This window comes from Argiope bruennichi, chromosome 8 (genome assembly GCF_947563725.1).
Source record: "Argiope bruennichi chromosome 8, qqArgBrue1.1, whole genome shotgun sequence".
Lineage (NCBI taxonomy): Eukaryota > Metazoa > Arthropoda > Arachnida > Araneae > Araneidae > Argiope > Argiope bruennichi.
The window spans coordinates 59,690,232-59,713,226 of record NC_079158.1 but is presented as its reverse complement, the minus strand read 5'-3'; the positions used below and the strand labels follow the sequence as shown (position 1 = coordinate 59,713,226).

The following is a 22,995-nucleotide window of genomic DNA, read 5'->3' as shown; positions in this document are numbered from 1 at the left end:
CGCAGAAGAGAGGCAAATGAAGAAACAGACGTCCAAGATAGTTAATGTCCTCAAAAGAAGACACCAGTGAATCAACTAATTTAGTTCATTCTTAAATTACTTTGAAGATGAAATAAAATTATGATTTAAAATTTCACGGATATTGTGTGAAAATAGTTGATTGATTTTAATAAAATTTCATTTCTTAAAAAGGTAAAAAAAAAAAAAAAAAAACTCCCAAATTTGAGGCAAAAAAAATCAGGGTATTTTTAACATAAAATTAATGCCATAAAAGAAACAAAAATTACTCATGCTGCCATTTATTTATTAAAAAAAGACAAAATGCTATTTTCCAGCAATTTTTGGGATTTCAAAGCCAATAATTTTTTTTTATAGAAAATTTTAAAATTTCTGTCCTCTTTTGTGACCACTGCCCCTGAATGGGCTAATAAGAGAAAAAGAATTTTAAGTTATGAATGCAAAATCACCAACCTTTCTTGGTTAGTAACTTTGGGTGGCTCAGCAACAATACCAGCATATATCCTAGCTTCCTCCCCATCTGAATAACGAGCTGATAACAAAATTCAAATTATAATATGCATAGTTAATTAATCAAATATTAATATGCATAAGTAAATTATTGATGAAAAAATAATTCTTGAAAAAAAAAGATATAAACAGATAGTATATTAAAAAAAAAAATGATCAATCAGCAATAAAATAGCAAATACATCCACTCACCAGCTATACGTGTTCCGACAGGCAAAATGACGTCTGGGTTCGTTCTATATGCTAGTTGTTTAGCTGTATAAAGTTTATTTGCAATGGTTTTAGTTTCATCAAAGCGTACTTTATACCATTTCTTATTATCAGCTTCGCATGATGATAAAATTGTTCCTTGAACAAACACATCGAGAAGATTTGACTTCATTACCCAAACTTCTGTTCCAGGTAATAATTCCCTAATGAAAATTTGCAGATATTAAAACAAACTGTTAAAACAGAAATATATATATTTTTGAAAAAAAAATTTTTTTAATTCACTTGCTTTCTTTTTACGACTCCAGCTGGGGGCAATTTAGATTTTGTAGGAGGCAGTACTGTAAGTACTTCCAACCCGTCATTGTTTAATACCTCTTGTATTGGCTAAAAAAAAAAGTCATATTATCAACAATAAGCCTAAAGTAAAAATGAATAAAGAAAAAAAAAAGGAAAATGTATTGCAGAAAACAAATCATTAATACATAAATAGAAGAAAAAATCTTCATACTTACACTGACTGACCAATCAGTTGCAGCTATAAAGAAATAAAAATAAAATTCTTAAGAAAAACAAGAAATATAGTAGGAAAAGTAATCATTAAAAAATAAATATTACAACAATGTCTGAATATGTCGAAGTTATAGTAATAAATATAATCTTTAAAGGAAATTGAAAGGAAAATTTATATTTTTTAAAAATTTAAGTTAGCTTTTATTGAAAGTTAGCTTTTATTTGAAAGTTAGCTTTTATTTGAAAGTTAACATATATTTCCCAGAAATTTTACAGAGTAAATTGGTCAAACACAAAACATATTTATATATTAGAAATTTTTACATTGACTAACTTATTACTTGAACAAAAATAATATAAGAAAAAATTAATTGTAATTTTAAAACACATATCAATCATATTATTCTAAAATTCTAGATATTTAATATTTTTGAGGAACTTTAATACATCATATCATAGTCATTAACTAAATAATAACAGTTGAACTATTTCTTATTATATTGATCTATGATGTGATGAAATATCAATGGCAAAATATTTATAACATATAATGATTAATGTCTGGTTATTTTTCTCATATGTTAATACAACAAAATTATTAGATTCCCCATTAGCATTTTTAACATAGCAATTTATTGATTAAGTAATTTTATCATCAAAAACAAATATTAAAGCTTATCATTTATTATAAGAAATTAAATTACCTAAGTTTTAAAATAAAAAATTTAAATCCAATCATCAAAATTCAATTAAATTAATGAATAATACAGAAAAAGCAAGCTACATCTAGACATATATTTGAAAGCTCTGCAACAATTTTAATTGTAAATAATTTTTTTAAGAATATAGTACATTTAAGAAACCATTTTACTTACCTGCATTTAGTGAAATACTTATTTTGTGAAACTCAGGATGGGTTTTTATAGTATTTAGAGGAGTACTGCAAAAGAGAAACAAATTTAGTATGTTATCCTTTAATGTACAACTTAAAATATCTATACATTTATATCTATTAAAAAATTAAAATAATTATGAAAAATACATACGTGAATAGAAAGGATTTTGTTTCAAGAAAATATCGATATCTTTTGCAGAATCTCTGGTTTTCTTTAAGAAGTTCTAGAAAACAAAAATATCAATAATAAATAAAAATACTAATAATAAAATGGCATAATACAAACCAAAATTATAGAAATACTCACTTCATAAAATTCAGACAATTACCTTTATTAATATTAAAGGAGAATACATGTCTGTATTGTGTTGATGCTTTACAAGACGCATTGCTGACTAAATTTGTATCAATATATTTTGGAGGATGAAAATGCAGATCTCTAAGTAATCATAATTTTATTAAAAATTAGTCACCTTAGGCACTTAGTTAGTTCACAAGGAATACACACACACACGTGTGTGTGTGTGTGCGTGTAAGCATTATTTTGTTTGAAGACATAGATGAGACATTTCACATTGTTAAATTGTTTTTAATCCATCGGGAAGAAGCGCGAAATAAATTATCCCCCGTCTTATATCTTAAGGGAAAATATTTCTCCATAGTGCTAATATATTAATAAGATTCTGATGGGGATTTCTGACACATATCAATCACATGTGTAAAAGAAACACAGGGATCTTTTAAAAAGAATGTGCTTACTGGATAGTTTTCTATCCCTTCACGCCTGAGTGTTTGAGAATGTGTTGGCATTTAGCCGATTCAGCAATTTTATAAAGCTTCTCCTGAATTAATTAAGTAGAGAAAGTGGAATTGGATCAAGAAATAAAAGAATGAACTTACTATAAGCTAAATTAAGATAAAATTTTGGAAATTAATTAAATTTAAATTAAGAGTTTAAAATATCATATATATATATATATATATATATATAATTTCAGAAAAATTGCTTACATATTAGTTTATATTCATGATACACCAAACAGTCTAACAATAAAGTCATGTTATTTTAATTATCTCACTTAAATTCTATTAATTGGGTAATTAATCTTTCTAATAAAGACAGTTCCCCATAAAATAATAGTGCAAGCAAAAACATAATTGTACAAATCGTCTAATCTCAAAACTTTCTGATATTATAATTTCACTTCTTTTTTATGTGTCTTGTAAATTGATACTAAACAATCATTTTTTTAGCTTTCCACAATGGAAGAAAATCCTGCGATTAAATATTTGATAAAACTATGAAAAAAGTTTGAATTTCATGATAATTGCCAAAATGTATCAAAAACCCCTACTATTATTAAATTGATAAAATTAAAAATACAATTTTCTATATTAAAATACTTGAAAATTCATTTTTGTGCAGTAAAATTTTCAGAAATTATTGTAGAAAAACAAATCCCCCCCTAAAAATGCTTTAAAAAAAGCTACATAAAGGGCTGCCTAAATTTTCATCATTCTTCAGTATTGAAACAGAGTTCATAAAAATGTCTTTAGAGAAGATAAAACTAAATAATTGAAAATTTGTTATAAAACAATAATCTATAACAACAATACCCTTTAGGCTTACTTAACAACCTTCGGAATACACCAGGGTTGCAATTATAATTTTCATGAAAAAAGAGATTTCACCTCCATCTTGGCAATATATTTTAGTTGTTAGCAGTTGAATGTTGAGGTTTACATATAACAAGAAAGTATGAAATGAAGAAATAAGATATGTTATTGTTAATATTGAGTATTTAAGTATTTCTAAATTTTTGGCAAGTATTTTAAATATGAAAGCATTTCATTCTTGAATATATGGTTCTAGAATTCAGTGGCAGATTAAGGCAATTTGCAACTCTAGGCAATAGGATGCATTATAAGATCAATCTTTCAATAAACTGGTAAATTTATTATATACTAATGGCAATAAAAATAAAATTGATCACATTTCAACAAATTTTTACTTTAATCAAAATGTTTTTGATTTATTTTAGAATTATTTCTTTTCCTTCCTCCCTCAATGGCACGGCAGTCCCGTGTGGATCCTGGCCTTCTCAAGAATTTTCTTCCAGGCCTCTCTCTTTTCTTAGCCATAGTCTTCCAGTTAATCACTCTTAAAGTAGCCAAGTCCCCTCCCAGGCAATCATCCCATCTGAGGTTGGGTCGGTCACTAGTTCTTGTTCCAGTGGGTTTGGTCAGGAATATTTTATGCATTATATGCTCCCTGTTAATTCTAATAATGTGGCCAGCCCATTTAATCCTTTGGATTTTTATGTATTTCACGAAGTCAGATTCCTTGTAGGAATAGTAAAGTTCTAAATTTGAGTGTCTGTGTCAAATGCCATCAACTTGTATTCCTCCAAAAATAGCTCTTAGTATCTGCCACACAAAGATACCAAAGACATTTTCATCTTTTTGTATCATAGTCCAGATTTCTGAAGAGTATGTAAATATAGGTCTGACTAGACATTTATAAAATTAATAACATTGTTTTTCTTTTAATTACATTTGATTTTAAATATTTCTTTAATCCGTGAGAGCATCTATTGACAGCTTTAACTCTCCTCTGTACTTCAGGTCTGATATTATTATTAATATTAATCTCACAGCCCAGATATATAAAGTTATCAACTTTCTTAAATTTATAAGTACCTATTTGCAGGTGAGTGGCAAAGTCTGTTACCATTGTGCATTGCATGTATTTAGTTTTTTCCTGGTTTTTAATAAGGTGCATTTTACTTATTTTTTCCAGGACCAGAAATGCCTGTTTCAGATCAGAAGGTGTTCTTGCAATGATGTCTATATCTATGCAAAGATTTGTACAGATAAAAAGAATATGTTTCCTCCGGTGTTGATTTTTGATTCACAAATAATTTTTTCTGCTATGTTGAAGATAGACATGCCAGCGAATCACCCAACAACATTGTAATTTCCATTGCTTCAGAAAAATCTCCCGCATTTTAATTCTCTGCATGGTTTTATTCAGCATATGGATAGTAAGTCTTACAAACTTGTCAGGGATATTAAATATTATTTCTTTTACTTTCATAAATTTCTGAAAATGTATATAAATGCTTGCACATTAATGTCATGTCATTATCAAATTGTAGTACGAAGAGCATGCAAATGACCAATATAATTTTATACTACTTACATATTTTTAGCCCCCCACCCTATTTTTATTGCCAAGCAACTGAGAAATATTGCCAATGAATTATGTAGAAAGGAACTGAACAATGTCTTTGTACTCTGAAATCGTCAAGTAAACCTGGGGGTCATAAAAATAAATAAGTACCAATTTTAATTCCATAAGAACTAATTGCCTACAGGCCTACTTGCTTGCCTGCTTTCTATGTTTATTTTGATTGATTGAAATGGAATGAGAATAAGATTTTTGGCAACAAAGACCATTATCCTCTAATGCCAAAAGAATTCATTCAATAGATCTTTGTTTGTTTGATTAATTGAGGATTAATTGTTGGTATGCGATTATCAATACATACACGTATTTGCATATAATTTATTTGTTTATTATAATTTACAACTAAGTAGTAAAATAATATTTAAGTAAATACTTGGTTGTCTGTACTAAAAATGAAAATGCACTGAATAAAATAGGAGCCTGACCAATAATAGTAAAATATTATTCTAATATTTACAATTAATTATTTTTCATTTTTTATATGGATTTATAAAGTAATCATAATAATATATTTATTAATTTCTAAGCAGCCCGATTCCTCAGCCCAATGACTTAAGTAAGTATGCAAGTTTGAGGTTCAAACTCGCAACGTTAGGGTTCATAGTCGAGTAACAATGCCACTAGACAAAAGTGTACACTCCTTTCTGGAGGTTGTTATCTGGCTTATGAAGTTACCACCACAATACTCCCCCACCGGTGAGTCAGTGGAGTTTATCGCGGCAGTTATGGCGAGCGACGAATGTTGTTATCGCGCCAAGCGTTATGGCAGGCGATGGCGAGCATGTGTGAGTGGTTGCTGCCGGTAGATGGGGCTACGACAGCTGAACGAAGGATGCTGTTGTTCAGAACCAGAGTCACCAATGTGCAAGTTTGAGGTTCGAACTCGCAACGTTAGGGTTCATAGCCGAGTAACAAAGCCACTAGACAAAAAATACACTCCTTTCCGGAGGTTGTTATCTGGCTTATGAAGTTACCACCACAGAAGCTACCTAGTTGGAAAGATGCCACTGCCCTTACAACAAGCAAATCAATCATAATGGCCTCATCATCCTATATGACGTTACATTCAAATAACATTTTGAATGTGGAATAATATTTTAATATCAATGTTACTGCATATCAGCAGAATATAAGTAAATATATGAAGAAAATATTTAATTGAAATTTTAGCAAAAATACATATATCCAAATGAACCAAAATGTGTAAGATTCTTTTATATCATCAGTTCATAATGGAATAGCCAATAATTAAAGAGTTAATAATACATTATTTAAATATTGAAAATAAAGAAAAGTTTTAAATATGAGATTTTTTTTATGTATTGAACTAAGTATCAAAATCTCTATATGTAAAATGCTTAAAGGGATTTTAATTCACCTCCAATTTATTAATCATCAGAATGTAACGGCTTACATGCATGGACTGTTTACAGGTTTGCCTCAGCATAAAAAAAAAATTTTTTTTTAAATCAATTTTAGAGCTAGATTATATGAAAAAAAAATGAATTTCAGTCAGGCAGTTTTCATTATAAATCGAAATCAATGAAAACAAAAGAAGTTTGAGGAAATAGAACTGCTGATGAATCATTCGTAAGAAGATCCAGTAGGGATGAACATAATAGATGCATTTTTATATATAGAGTGAACTTACTGAACTATAGGAATATAGTTGAAAACCTTTGAAAAAAATTATCTGATGCTGTGAAATTCTACTTTTAGTCAGAGACAACTATAGACTAAAGATTTTTATCCAGTGTCTGTTGTCACTCATCTAGAAGTCAACTGTGTGTCCCAAGAAATTTTAAATGGTTGATTTCAGATTTAAGAAAACAATTTTAATTTTTAAACATCTTAGAATAATATATTTTTATTTCCTAACAACTACAAATATATTTCTGTGTTACCAGAAAATTTTAATCTTAGAAATCAGCGATTTAATTTTCAATAAGCAATTAAAAATTAATATTAACAGTTCCATCAGTTTGAAATACTTTAAATTTACTTTTAACAATGACTGTATTAATAATTTCTTAAAATACTTGCTGAAATGCATATGGATATGATGAGTGAGTGAAGTGAACTGGGATCATGTAATGATTCCAAATGAATCACAACATGATTAATGGGGAGTAGTAAGCTGAGTGAATAGCAGGTGCAACTCTTTAGTTATATTTAAAAGCGAAAATCAGATAGAAAAATTCTTTTTTTTTTAATCACTGACGATCTGTTACCAAAATTATTTTCTTAAGACAATATCAAATGGAATTCTAGGCTATTTGAAATTACCGAAGACACAAATACAAGACAGAATTACAATGGTTTTATTGGCATGTTTAAGAATTAAAATAATAATAATAATAATACTTACCTTCAGCTTTCTTTGTAATGTCAGAAAGTTTACTTATGTTGCTATGATTTTTTGCTTCAAACAAAACTAAAGTTTTGCAACTATTCATAAGTCCATCAAACTTAGCAGCTGAATCATTGGCAGAGTGCACTCCAGTTGTTAATTTTTCATATACATTATTTGCTTTTTTTTTCACCTCTTCACAATTTGACAAGGAAGGAGCTGCAAAACAAAAATAACCATACTCTGATCTGCTATTTTAAAATAGTATTAAATTGATTACTTTTTAAGTTTCTGATGACTGAACTTGCAATTTCCAGATAATAGAAATATATAACAAAATTTCACCATTAAAACACAAGACAGCCATAATCAACTTTTTTCTCAAGCAATAATTTGACAAATTTGGTTATTTGATTCTAATGAAATGAAGACCTAATAGCTGCCGAAAATATCTTGCAAGTAGGTAGTTGGAATATAAAATTTTCTTATGCCAATACCAATTTGCTAAATCTCTTTCATTAGAACAAAAGCTAACTATAAAATGTGCCTATTAAATATTAAACCCATATGCCCAAAAATTATATATCTAAATATTATATTTTTATACATGTATTAAACTGCCTTATATTTAAACTGGCAATATAGATCTTAGTCATTTATAGAATTTATAATTCCATATCAAACAACATGGATTCTATAAACATCAAGTCAATAATGGATTCTCTATTGATACAAAATAAAACATTCCAAAAACAAATGAAGGTATTTAAATAAGAATGAAGGAGACAAAATAGCTGAGTGAATAAACAATGAAAAGAGAAAATTCGCATATTTTGCAGTATTAGGTGCATTCTCTTTAGAGTATTACATGCCCAGTAAAGTAGACTGAAAAAGTTGATTTGTTAAAAAGTTCTCATTAAATATCTCTAGGTATTGTCTAACATGTTGTTGCTCCTTTTTTTAAGCTATATCTCGACTTTTTACAATATTCTCAAATTTTTTTTCCATAAAAATATCCATGTTTTACCGTTATAATTTTTTTGGCAGTAATTATCTCTAACCACATTGTTACTCACTGATTTAACTTTAAAAAGGATAAATTTTTTTTATTATAAATTATGAAACAAATTTTCTAAGTAGCTTTAATATGACTATTTTAAGTAAATGTAATCTGTTGCCGATTTCTAAAAAACATATGAATTACTGCATGGAAGATATTGCATATCATGTTCTGCTTGCTTGATATGCAATTTAACTTCCAATAATTATATTGAGATAATGTAATTGCATCTACTTATTATTTCTTCCAGGTCCATAATCCACTTTAATCTTAAATATGCAAAATGGTTTCCCTGAAATAATCTTGATCTGATCATATCATTTAAGTTATAATTTCCTTAGTGACTACTATGCTAACCAACCTGGATTTCATAACAAATATATGAAGAATTATGAGAGATTTCCTTAAAGTAAGAAAACACATCTTCATTTAATAGTAATTATCCAAGAATGGTTACGATAGTACACATAGCTGCCAAATTAAAAGATCCATAGTAATCTTTTAACATTAAAGTTAATTTTTATTATTTCTATTTATGAAAAAACAATTAATGTGATTTTCTCACCCTTGCAGAATGAATACTATACAAACCTAGCTGTATAAAATAGGCTCTTTTATCAGTAAGAATAACAATAAGAATATCTTTATATACACAGTTTGTTTCAGATTCTTATTAAGAGAGTAACTTAAAAGTCAGTCAAGATAAATGGGAATTTCCACAATGGTTGGATTACATTTTATATAAAACCCTACAAATGCATAAAATTTTATTATGACAATCTTCTGTGCATAAGTAAAAATGAGAAAATTTCTCAGCATTTTTAACAGCTTCAGTGAGAAAATTGTATAAAGTAGACACCATATAAACATTCCTTAGGTATTTATGGTTCTTACTAATATTATTGCAAAAGTTTATGAGAGTTTTTTAATATTTGTAGAAAATTTAAATTGATAAATGCTCGTAATCATTTAACAAAATGCCAATTGCTCTTGCGAAGAATGAACGTGAAATATAAAAATTCTGTAATAATAAACTATATAAAAGAAAAGTTTTGATGTCTGTGCTTAATTTTTTTTATCTACTGTAATCTACAGTGATAATAACTCCAGCTAAAGGAAAAAAATAGATTTTGTTTACTATAACTCGAGATCCACCTTTGTTAATTCTAATGGAATTCATTATCTTTATTTAAAAAGACAACAATTGAAAATTAACATCATTATAACAGCACTACTCAGTTGTAATAGCGACCAAAACGCGCCAAGAAAAAAGTTCGCAAATTTGGCGATTTTAATGCATGTTATTCGCACGCTCAAAATTTTTCATAATAAATAATAATGCACTTGAGTATATTTTTTATGATGTGGCGAAATTCTTTCTTGATGCTTTTTGGTCGAAATTAAACCGAATTGTACCATTATAACCTATAATGCATGGATAAAAATACTTTCTCAAAATTAAATTACTTTTTTTAATATCGTTTGTATATAACCGAACACTTGTTCCGCCGATGTTAAAAAGTGATGAGTTTAATACATCATAGAAAATCTACAGCCTTTACATAATATCACATGCATAAGCTAATTAAATCTGTTGATTAAAAAATTCGAGTCATCAATAATTTTTCCCCGACTTTTGATTTTAAATAACCAGTTTTAAGAAAAAATTTGAAAAAATATAGTTATTATTTACATTAAATAAAATTTCCCATAAAATTTAATCATTTTTAAATTCAAGAATAAATGAAGTAAGATCATATGAAGATTAAAATTTAATGGAAACAATAGCACTAATTAGGAAATAAAACAAGCGTGCAGAAGAATTAGAAAACATTTTCACAATTTCATAATTAACAAGAAACCATTTCTTACTCGTTATTTCGTTAACAGATGGCGCCACAATACAAAATAATCCAAACCCAACAGTAAACGCAATCGTGTTAATCCTTCACAGAAATGCCAAGTTTATTAAGTCGAAGTTGCTCAAGATGAAATATTTTATGAATAATGGTAAGTTTTATATTAATAATAAATAGAATTAATATATTTTATTCCATTGCTTCAAAATGTTTTCACTTCACTTGCTTATCTCTCGCAGAATTGGTTTGGCGAAAAATTTATTTTATTAGTCGCCAAGTGCGCCATTTTGTGTAACGTCAGATATCTAGACAATAACCAAAATATGTTACAATAGATCTGATGATTAATTTTGCTCATCGATTGCAATTTTAAAACATTTTTTGTTTCAATATCGAACTCTGATGATCACAAATACGGATATACCAGCAGAAGCGTTCACCGCTCGACTTCTTCGTATACTTGAACAATATGGCGCGTACAATTTTCAAACTTAATGAAGAAAATCCGAATGTGTTTTTTGAACTCTTCTTTGATAATCAAATTAGAAATTTGATCGTGTTATACAGTTTTTGTGATGGAACTACATAACAAATTTCATGTATCGACATACTGCTACCGCATTTAAATAAACAGAAAGAGATGGATAGAAAAACCGTTGACGGATTTCATCCAAAAATGAGATAGAGATATTATATCTGATGATAAAATTATAAGCCTAATAAACACCCATTAAAAAAATTTTTAATAAATGATATCCGAAAATATATAAACAAGGCACTTTTGAAAGTATAAATTGAAATTCGAAATTTAGGCTTAAGATTAAAAAATTCCATAAATTAAAAATTTCTTGTCGGAAGCATTGATTGATGAATTTCTGGCGTAATTCGTGCATTGTCTTCAGGTTAGTAGCATAACCATTCTATGTGTAACAATTTTTACATAATGTAATTTATAGAAAAAAATACCAACCCAAGAACATAACATAAATAAAAGCTAATTTCAACTTTTGAAACGAATGTTTTAAAATAACGATTTTTTAAAAATTATTTAAACAAAAAGAAAAAAAAATGTGCGAATGAAAAATTTGATGAAACATCAAAAACAATTTGAATTTCATTACAACAAAAATATTTCTAGTGTTAGAAATTAATTTCGAAATTACATATAGATAAAACTCTTAACGTTTGGCACAGAAAACGTTCTTATTATATATTGTAGAATGACAACATTTAAATATAAATATATTAACATGCAAACGTTTCAGATAGTTTTTTGAACATCAGCTCAGTTTTTACAACAGCTCTTAATTCATTGCTTCGCTAATTTATGAAGTCTTAAAATATTATTAGAAATATTCTGAATAAAGCTCAATAAAATTCTATTCATTCAAGGAAGAAAAAGATGTAGAAGAAATCAAATAAACGTCAAACAAAGCCTAATCAAGAGCGAAATTAGGCTTAATCATTGACAGATGGTTAATCACCTGATTTACCAACTTAAATCGATGATCATATCTTCCAAAGTTACTCTCTCATAAAAATGATTTTTGTATTATCTTAAAACTCAAAAAGAAATTCTTTTTAATGATATCAAATTCTGAAAAGTTATTCACGTATTTTTAATAATTAATGCAATACAAAATTTGCAACAATTCTTTTTTATTGTTAAAAATACAAACTCCATAAAAACATTCAAATGCTAGCTTTATCCAATATTAAAATTAAGACTTAAAAATGCTTCCTTTGAACATTAGTTCTAAACGATTTTCACTTCCGTTTTCTTTCTTTCTTTTTTTTTTTTTTTTTTTTTACACGAACATTTTTTAATTTGTGCGCATTATAATTTGTTTTGGCTTATTAAGTGAAATTCATTTTTGGTCCTATCAAATTACAGAGCGAAATTTTTCAGAAAAAAAATAAAACGTGCATATTACATTAATACTTAAACAACCTAAAAAAATAAATCTCGGCGGAAAAGCTGATCACCAAAGGCAGCTAGTATTCTTTTAGCTTCCCGGTGAACGAGAATATGTGAGAGACACATTAAAGATAAATTTTGCATTATATATAATTTATTATTATTATTATTATTATTACGGGGCTCCACGAAAGCATGACTGTGGCTATTCTTGCAGCTCTTTTAAAAAAAAAAAGTGTTAGTCAATGTTCGAAACTCAAGGCATCTGCGAATCTACGATTTGTATTTGAAACGTATGCGCGACAGTTGACTAAATATTTGCTATACCATCTTTTCCTTGTAGTTTTAAAAATAAAGTAGCTGTAATCAATATAATTCAGTCGACAAAAAAAAAAGCTAGTTAGAAGGAAATATCTACGAAAGCTGACAAACGCTCTTATGTAAGAAGACATTAAACAAATAAATTATTTTTTTACAAAGGAAGCTAAAATTTAAATGTGAAACGAAAAACAGAACTAGGGTTGGAAGAACTGATCGAAGTAACAATATATAAATATATATATATCAGGTTTATTTGATTTCTACCTAATAATTAGTCTCTTAGAAATTTATACTTTGTAAAAGCGTATCTAGGATATATGAGAATCCCCCATGTTAATACAGAGGATCTGGAAGATTAACCAAAGAAAGATTTTCAAAGTGAAATTGGGTATTTCTGGAAAAATCAATTTTGTGTTTCAAACTGGAGTAAAGATGTCTTTTGTGCCTATAATATCTTCCCAAGTTGAAAAATGGAAATTACAACTATTTATAATTAATTAAAAATATAATCAATCCTGAAAAATCCCTCTTTTAATGAACACTTATACCAAAAAAGCAATTATCTGCCAAATTTGATAACTCTAGTCCAACTGTTTACCTCATCAATGGTGGACTTCCATTAACAGCTGCCTGGAGCTGATAAGATGAAAGAGGAGCCATAAGCAAATCGATTAAAAAAAACTTTTTTATCCCATTGCCACATCAATAAGTTTGTAAATACAATATGTAAAAATTACAAAATATTTGGATAATATTAATATTTTATCAAGTTTAATTGTTCATATTCTTAATGAAATGAAAAAGATTAAACTAAAATAAATCATTAACATGTTAAAAATGTGCTAAAATGTTAAATAAATTTACTAAAAAAAACCTCTTAAAAAAAGAGGGTTTTATAATATGCAATGTCTCATAAATGTCACTAATCCACCAGTGTGCTTAGTAAACATTGCATTTGCAGAAAGTATTCCAACCTAAAAAACAGAATGTTAAAAAAATTTATTCTATACATTATTTGCTGTTGTCAATATTTCTTTCTTTCCACCAGCCAAAGATTACAGCAATGGCAGATTATAAGTGGATATTATTTTACACATATATATCTACAATATTTTTTTAGCATAAATAGTTTCCGTTTATTTTTTTTAAAATAAGGGGAAAAAATTAAAACATAGGCATAACAATTGGCAAAAAAAAAGGGGGGGGGACTAACAACACACGAGCTTAAAAGAATGAATATACATTCCCAATCCACGCTTTCAGATCAACAAGAGTTTCCGTCTGCATAAATTTTATCGTTATAATAATTTGTATAGTCTGTCTACTTATGGGATTTTGAAAACAATTTTGAATCTTAAAATCTATTGATTCTATGAAAAAGGGTTCTACGTCATTTTCATTAAATGCCATAGTCGACATCAACCACGTTTCATGTAATCATTTCAAGTTCTAAATCTAACAATATTTTTACAGGCGAATTATTCTACAAATAATTACTAAATAAGCAAAAAAAAAATCAGATTTTTGCAATTAGATATCCAAATATCATAAATCGAAATAGCGGAAGTGGTCTTCCTAAAATTTTCTCGCATACTCTCTCACAAAGATTTTTAAGCAAAGCATTTTTAATGAATCTGTAGTGTGAACCTTGGCGCGTATTTCGGAGATTAGTCCCAAAAAAACGCGCCAAAGGGGTAATAATAATATTAAAATATGATTAATAATACCCAAAAATCGAATTTATGTTTTAGGCAAGTCAATATTTGATACAGAAGTACAGTTTCGACACAAAAACACATACCAAATATGATATATTTAAATCATTGCGTTTTACAGTTATCGCATTTATTACATGCTTTTGAAAGCACAGACCGAGAGACAGTTAGTCCCTCGGATTCGGCTCAAAGTTTGAAATATGTCTATACTATAGATGTGAAATCTGCTTACTGAATTTTATCAACTATCTCAACTAGCGTTTCTGAGTAATCTTTGTCACAGACGGACAGATATAATGCCAAAAAATATGTCTTCTAACTCAAGGAGGTCTAAGATGTTGAGATACATCAAAATTTTTAGATGTCGAATATTTTTGAAGTAGAAGGGTTATTATATATACATTATGTTGAATTTGATGCATTTTTACATTTATTTCTCATTATTGAAAGGGCATACACAGAAAATGTAATAATGTGAATATGATTAAAAAACTGTTCACTGTATTTATGTTTGCCGGGATTTCCATATATGAAAATTTTTAGATGTCGATTGTTTTTAAAGTTTGATATACAGGGGTTCGACCATGAAATAGATTTCTTGGGTTGCTATTTAGGGAGCAAGCAATGCACAATTATCTGTGTGAAAAGCATGGTTGCTCCGATTTGATTTCAGCCACTGATGGTGATTAGAATAGACCCACACCTACTTAGTCTATCTTGAAGGGTGTAATGCCGAAAACAAGGCAGTGAGGAAAAAACTTTTTGAAATTGAAGTAGGTTTTACATTCAACCAGTTACAGACCATCCGGTAAGACCACGCATGCGCAGAAACTATGCAGTATCAAATACTTGTCGCCGAGACAAGAATTTGGTATTGTCCGCTCTTTCAGCGCATACGCAATCTTCTTTCTGTGCATGCGTGACTTACTGAAATCTTATAACTGCTGAATGTGAATCCAACCCTGGCTTTGAATTTTGTTCATTGTGATTACGAATTTCATCGGCTTGTAGTTTAAATCTTTCGTTTCTAAACTGTTTCCAAAGTGACACTGTTTACTTATAGCATTACATGCTAGCGCCGCTTCGAGTGTTTGTTCATATTGATTAAAATTTTCGTTATTCCTTATTACTCGGGGTTTTTTTTTTTTTTTTTTTTTTCTTTTGGTTTGAAAAGAAATTTGCCTTCGCAGGCGAGAAAGAAACTTCTCTTCGTTTTGTGCCAATTGTCTGAACCGTTTGGCATGAGTCTAGCAACTTTTAGGACTTCATTTCCTCTTAACCGTTATTACAACGTCGATAACAGAAGTTCCTCTTCATCATGGCTCTTATTATCATGATCCATAGTACAATTTCCTTCTTTTTTGTGCTTGCATGGCTGATTGGAAAAACGCATTATGGAATTCTTTTTCTCATTGGATTCCCTTTCTGTGATAGGAACAAGGCTCAGTAACCTTATATGACTTATTAATAACTTCAGCTCAACTTTTTAGCAACTTCTTCTCTTCAACTCAACTAAACTTCTGCTTTTAAAAATATGTGAAAATTAAACTGTCGAGGACAATTAAATTAGCGTCATTGGATTTCTCTGCGTGCAAATTAAGATTCACATGCTGCGACATAAAAGGAGTAAAAAAACTTCTGCCTCCTAGTTATGTTCATAGAAACTAATATTTTGACCATAATTTTAATCGTGGAAAAAGTCGCAGTTAATGAAACAAAAAAATTGGTTTATATTTAAATAAAACATCAGAAAGTATTGTTATAAATTAGGTTTAATTTATCAGAAATTTTATAAAAATTAAAGAAAATTTATCTTTAACTCTTCAACCGGCTGGAACGTAGAAAGTCGCTCCAACGTATCTTTCGAATCCCGGCTGGAACGTAGGAAGTCGTTCCAACGTGTCGTTCGAATCCCGGCTGGAACGTAGGAAGTTGCTTTCCGCAAACTGTTTGAATCCCGGCTCCAACGTAGAAAATCGTCAATGCTTTCCCCCTTAAAGGCAATAAACGAGGTGGGTCATCTGCTTGTTAAGGTCATTTTGTGGTTTTCGCTGACAGTTAGAATTTGGGTGGTCCCTCCAATTAGGGGAATGAACTCACGAGAAGTGGAAATAACGTTCTTCGCAAGAATTCACGATTGCAGGATCGATTGGTGTTATGAGCTGTATACTTCATTATTGATTTGAATATTTCATTATTTCACAGCAAATTTAATATACAGGTGAAAACTATCATACTTATTAAAGGTAGGGAATCCCTCATATTTACATGTCATAATCATGTATAACAGTTAATGACTGTGATTAGCTCGCAAAAACAGATTTGAATTTTCAGTACTTGGTTGATGAAATATTAAAAAAATACGTTTGAACTTTTAATAATACATTTTTTAAAACGCAGTAAAATATAAAAAAAATCCTTATATAATTTTTTAAAATTTATTTTCATTCCACTTATTAATCGAGACAAATATTTATTTATAAATGTAATTTTAATTATTGCTTAGGCTTTGTATATAGATTTTGGCGAAGTATTTAATACGTAATGAAAGGCACATTTGAAAACTTTTGGATCTAATTATATATTTATTTTTTATAGTTTAGAGTGAACTATAGTAAAAGTGTTTTTAATTATTTTAAACGTTTTTATTTAAAGTATCTTAATAAATGTTGTTACTATTATTCTTTTTACTGCTTAATATTATTTTTTATTTCACTATTTTAATACAAGCGCTGTTTACTGCTTTTTGCAAATCATATTTGTCTTTTTTTCGGGAAAGGGGCTCGGGAAGGTAAAAAACGTTTCTTTTATAAATATTTAAAAAAAACAATTAGAAATTATATTTTTAAAATATATAATTATATTATAAATATATATTTAAAATCTCTATAAAAAAACCACATTGAAATGGGAAGAAGTTTTGTGTCTTGTGACGGGCTGCGAAAAGTATAAATGAAAAAAAAAAAAAATAACATAGAAATAATAAGGACTATTTAAAAAAGTTTATTATATGAAAGAAAGAAAATATATTTAATAAATGGGGAACTATTATAGAAATATTTATTTATATTCAACAAAATTCGATGATGAGTGAATTTAATAGATATTGCTTTGAAAAATGGAAAGAATAAATTGTATCTGTGTGATTATAATTATTGCTTTGCATTAAAACAGTATTAGCTATTTAATGAAATTAAACAAATGCATTTAAAGGCTGATACGATTTCTAGCTGTTTGAACGTATCCCAAGGCTGTGGATTCAGAACTTAATAATGAATACTGATTTACATGCAAACTTAAAAATGAAAGTAAATGAATGCAATTATAAATAAAAGTTACTACCTAACAGATGATACATTTTTTTATATATATCTGCAACAAAGCTGCTGATAATCTGTAGAATATAAATATTTTAAAATGTCTTCTAGAAGAAATTTTAAATATAATAAAATTTCTAAGATTAATAAATATAACACAAACAGTACTGCATAAAATCTGTTTATTTTTTACTAGAAATATTTTTAAAAAAATAATTAAGCGATTATTAAAAGTTTTTCATCAGAAATAGTTTGTATACTTTCTTTGAAAAGTGACAAAATTAGAAAATAACTGCCAAATTCCACGTATCATTACAGAATTCTTAAAAGTGAGAATATTAACATGAAGCTATAAATACTGAAAAAAAAAAATACGAACTTAAAATACAGCAAAATTTTTAGATGAAATTTATAAAAAGGCATAATTCAATATTTGAAAGATAAATGTGATCATGAGCAAGTTTTACAATATTTCATCCACTGCAATTACATGTAAGGAAATTTAAAAAACAGATTGAGTGTGATATATCTCAAAACATGGAGCAGCGCATAAACCCACTTTGCAGATTACACATTCAAAACGTGTTTCTCTTCTCACTCTTTTACCATTTGCATTTGTTTTTGAGCAACACACGACACATCTCCTAGCAGAGTATTTTTTGTTTTCTGTTGGAGCAACTAAAGACGGAAAATGTCTGCCCGTCAATCTTCCCACATTTTCAATACTCTTTGGGACTTTAGACGATGGTAATCCTCTTCCTTCCTCACATAATCTCTCTATCAATCGCATTCTAAATTCCAGATGATTTACATTTCCTCCATTTTTTTTATAAAGCAGAAAAGCATTCCACACAGCCTGGTCAAGTAGATGTCGAAATATTTTTTTGTAATATTTCCTTTGTCGGCTTCTGGGTGAAGAATAGTATGCTAAGCACTGATCCGACTTATCAACTCCTCCCATAGATCTATTATAATCGACTACCACCTTAGGCTTTTGTTTGGTTGTAGTGGATATTTTTGATTCAACACTAACTAATGCAGCATTATGAATGGTACTTAGCATTGTTAGAACCTTCTTGTCTTTCCACTGTAGTACCATAATTTTTCCCTTTTGAAATGCTTTCAATTCATGCTTTTTCAATTTTGTGTTCTTAAATTCCACCGGTAACCCTTTTCTGTTTCCTCTAACAGTTCCTATCAAATCAGTTTTATATTGAAGAAGAATTTCGGCCACTTCCGGAGAAGTATAAAAATTGTCTGTTGTTAGCTGATATCCTTTATTTTTAAGTTCATGGATTAAAGTCAGTACACATTTTGTAGATAATCCAAATTGTTCGTATTCTTCCATGAAAAGGGTTCCTTTACCGGTATAGATAATAGAATTCCAAATGTAACCGCTTTCTGATTCACAGAGTTGGAAAAATTTAATTCCGAATCTAGCTCTTTTAGTTGGAATGTATTGCTTCCATGCAAGTAAACCCTTGAAAGCAAGCAAAGACTCGTCTATTGTTACAGATTGATTGGGTGTATAAGCAGATTTAAATCTCTCAACCAGCATGTTATGGATATCAAAAATTTTTCTTAACTTTGCATTTGGATGCGTATTTTTATTGAATTCATCTGAATTCTCAAAATGAAGAAATTTCATTAGCAAACTGAATCTTTTCTCACTCATGATTTGTCCAAAGAAAGGAGTGTTTAAAATGGGTCTTATGCTCCAGTACGTTGCTTCCACAGATTTTGGCATTATTCCTTGAAGTAAAAGTAAACCAAAAAATAGATGTAACTCTTTTATATCCGTATTTTTCCAATTTAATGCTCTCGATGATGGTGTCAAATCGGTTTTGTTGAAAAAGTCTTCGGCGTATCTATTTGTTTCTTCCATAATGAAACTCATCACTGCATTATCAAAAAATATGCTGAAAAACATCATCGGATCATCTGAGTCCCCGAGGAAATTTTTTGCCGCTGAACTGATACCAGGAGTCGAAGTAAATTGAAAATTTGGAGGAGCAGGTGAAAGTGCTTGCAAGTCAATAGGACACCAACAGCGAGCCGCATTTAAAGTATCATCGTCAGATTCACTTTCAGAGTATTCATCTTCAGACGATAACATTAATTCATCACAGTCAGAATAGTCAGAATTTGAATCCATATTAAGCTCATCAATTTTCTCATAAATATAATATTAATTACTTTGACTGCAGGAATTCAATTGCAAATTTCAATAACATATTAAAGAAACTGGATGATAAAATCTTTCATTAAAGCAATCAACATTTATTTAATTAAATAAATATTAATAAGGTCTACTCAAGTTCCCTGCGCAGTGCACTTCCCTCGAGTTGCTAGACCTTTCAAACAGAAAACTATAGCCAGCAAAACTTAAGAGCCTTTGGATTTAAAATCTAAGAATAAGAATCCTGGTGAATGCCTATATAAGTCAAGCTGTTATGAAGAAAATACCAATGAGAAATTAGAATTTGAACATGTGGCCAATAAGAAAGCAGAGGCAATAAAAAGTGATAAAGGATTTATTTAGAGAGCCCCTTCCCCTCTCTAAAAGGATTTTTTTTTTTTTTTTTTTTTTTTTTTTTTAATGCTGCTTCGATTTTTCAGATTTCTTGGATGACATTTTGTAGAGAATATGCAACCCGTCAATTGATAACAGTCAGCAACATTTTTACTATCTACTGTCTACTCTCAATGAAGACATAATGGAACCATTCCTATTTGCTTGGAACAATGTCGAAGAGTTGGACCGATGTGGTGTAAATGCATAATATTCTGTTTTATTACCACCATGGTTCATTTATCGTTTTACTGTGCAATGTGTTTTAAGAGAAACTTCTCACAGATTATCTCAAGAATATTTTTTTTATTATTATTATTTCTATGGATTTCGGTTCTGTTCAATTGTTAGTATTCCGTAAGAAAGTGCAAGTGTTTCTCTATGTGAAAGTAGTTTTTCGGCTTGTCCGTAATGTCGGGTGGTTTAGTGCTAACAGTTGCCCGAGTTACGTTACAAAGAGAAGCGTTATATCTGGCGACAATAGCCTATTGAAGAAACATTTGTGTCTCAAAATGGGTTATATAAAACATGCTCCAGGCAAATTGTACAATAGAAGTACTAATTTTGCATTGAAAGGGAGGATATTTTCCCTTGCTAGGCATTCAGCAAGACACGAAAGAATTCTTGAAGGATGTTACGAGAATTTCTTTTAATCTTTACCATTCTTGAAATTTATGAGTCTTGGATTCAAAAGATTTATTCATCACTCTTGAAAGCACTGTTCTTTTTATAAAATTAACGTCGGTATTATGGCAATAATCTATGAAAAAAGTTTTAAAGTTTTGCTCTTTATTCAAGTTCAAATTTTGGTTCAAAAAATTGTGTGCTCTATCATTTTTGATTTTCATATTTATTAAAGTTTTTTTCATAGAACATTTAAAGACGTACTTCTTAATATATTTAATAATAATTAATAACTAACAAGTAAAATAAAAAAAATCGATTTCTCTGTTCACTAATATAATGCAAATGGATTTTATTACTAAATTGGTTTATATTTTGGTTGAAATTCGGCTATTGATCAGACACTAGTAAAGATTGTTTCCAATAGAAAAATTGCTTCCTTTAGGAAATTTATTTGTAATGCACCTCCTAAGGCCGGTCCTAATAGCAATTTTTAAAAATGAGCTAAAATTTTTTCACCAATGCTTGATTTTGCACTTGAACTTTATCTAAAGTATAACAATTTTTTTAACAAAAGCATACCACTGAAACATACTCAACATTAAAGAATAAGTTGAATCATATCTTGATATCAACAATAGAAGCAACAATAAAGACAATTTAATTTCACTTCCATAATTTCTTTCCTTTCATAATGAAATATACTGATGTAAAATATACATAAATTCGATAAATTGATATACAAATTTCAAAATAATTAATTTTTTTTTCTTTGAATTACCCCGGGAAAATTCTAATTAAAATTTTTGTCATGCTTTAAAAATTAATAATTTACAAAAATATTAGCTTTTGAATTTTTTAAAAGCTATGTGTGAATCTTACCTTTTGCTTTGATAAAAAATAGTTACAGATGATAAGATTTTAACATCATGTGACCCCAATGAGTCATCTGTGACTAGACCACCAATAACTTGTTGCTTTACCACACCAACATGATTCTCCGACCCAGTCTTTGCTAATTAATTCTATGACGTTAAAATTCACGCTTCTCTCTATTTTTCTTATATATATAAAATAACTTACATATACTATTTCTGATTTAGCGCAATCTTCTTAATATGTAATGTCATTGTTAAGCCACTTTTCTTCCATCCAATTTTTGTGACCGGAGGATAAAATCCTTTAAATGAAGAACTCTGTCCTTCCTCCACAAACTGGCAAAACTATTACAGATTCATTAATATCTATAATTTGTTTTATTTTAATTAATGTGCCAAAATTTATAGCAAGTACTTTTATTGTTGAAATGAAATAAAAACCTTATTTTTCACTCACGGGTTTTTAAACTTCGCTGAAGTTATGATTACCTACTCTAGATTGTTTTTCTTTTATTTTATTGTGCATCCGTTTTTTGAAATTCACATGAAGTGAAATATATTATAAATGTTGCCAATGAAATTCGTTTGAATTGTTCAGACATGAAGAGCATGGAAGTACCGGTCTGAAAGGGGTAATTCTTAATTATTCGATATATGCAGCTAAGTCTCATTTTTATCTGCGAGATTTCATAATTTACGAATTTTCACAAAAAATCATAATGTTGTAACTTAATAAAATGGGTACAATTTAAATTTTGAGTTCATTGATGGAGTTAAATGAAGGAAAGGTTTCTTTCCAATATTTGTCGGCAGAGAAATGCATGGATTTAGGAAATTATTTTTGCGCTGACTTTGAGTCCTTTTTATCAAGATTTGTGAGAAGATTAGGAATGATATAAGAAATTGCCATTCAAAATATTCACCTACTAAAAATATGAATGAAATGATAATTTTTATCAGATATAAACCTCGTGAGTAAATGGAT

The 22,995-nt window shown here is 28.8% G+C and overlaps 1 protein-coding gene across 3 annotated transcripts in view; it reads right to left on the bottom strand.

The window, feature by feature from the left end:
• Window positions 1-22,995, bottom strand: part of LOC129981000 (histone-lysine N-methyltransferase SETDB1-like) — a 111,315-nt gene that overhangs the window by 51,035 nt on the left and 37,285 nt on the right. For all 3 annotated transcript variants that reach the window (XM_056091575.1, XM_056091574.1, XM_056091576.1), the window contains 7 exons: window positions 7,765-7,965; window positions 2,298-2,370; window positions 2,127-2,191; window positions 1,254-1,276; window positions 1,028-1,125; window positions 721-941; window positions 472-550 (listed from right to left, as the gene is read on the bottom strand). In XM_056091575.1, the coding sequence (XP_055947550.1) occupies window positions 472-550; window positions 721-941; window positions 1,028-1,125; window positions 1,254-1,276; window positions 2,127-2,191; window positions 2,298-2,370; window positions 7,765-7,965 (760 nt within the window). The remainder of the gene's footprint in view (window positions 1-471; window positions 551-720; window positions 942-1,027; window positions 1,126-1,253; window positions 1,277-2,126; window positions 2,192-2,297; window positions 2,371-7,764; window positions 7,966-22,995) is intronic.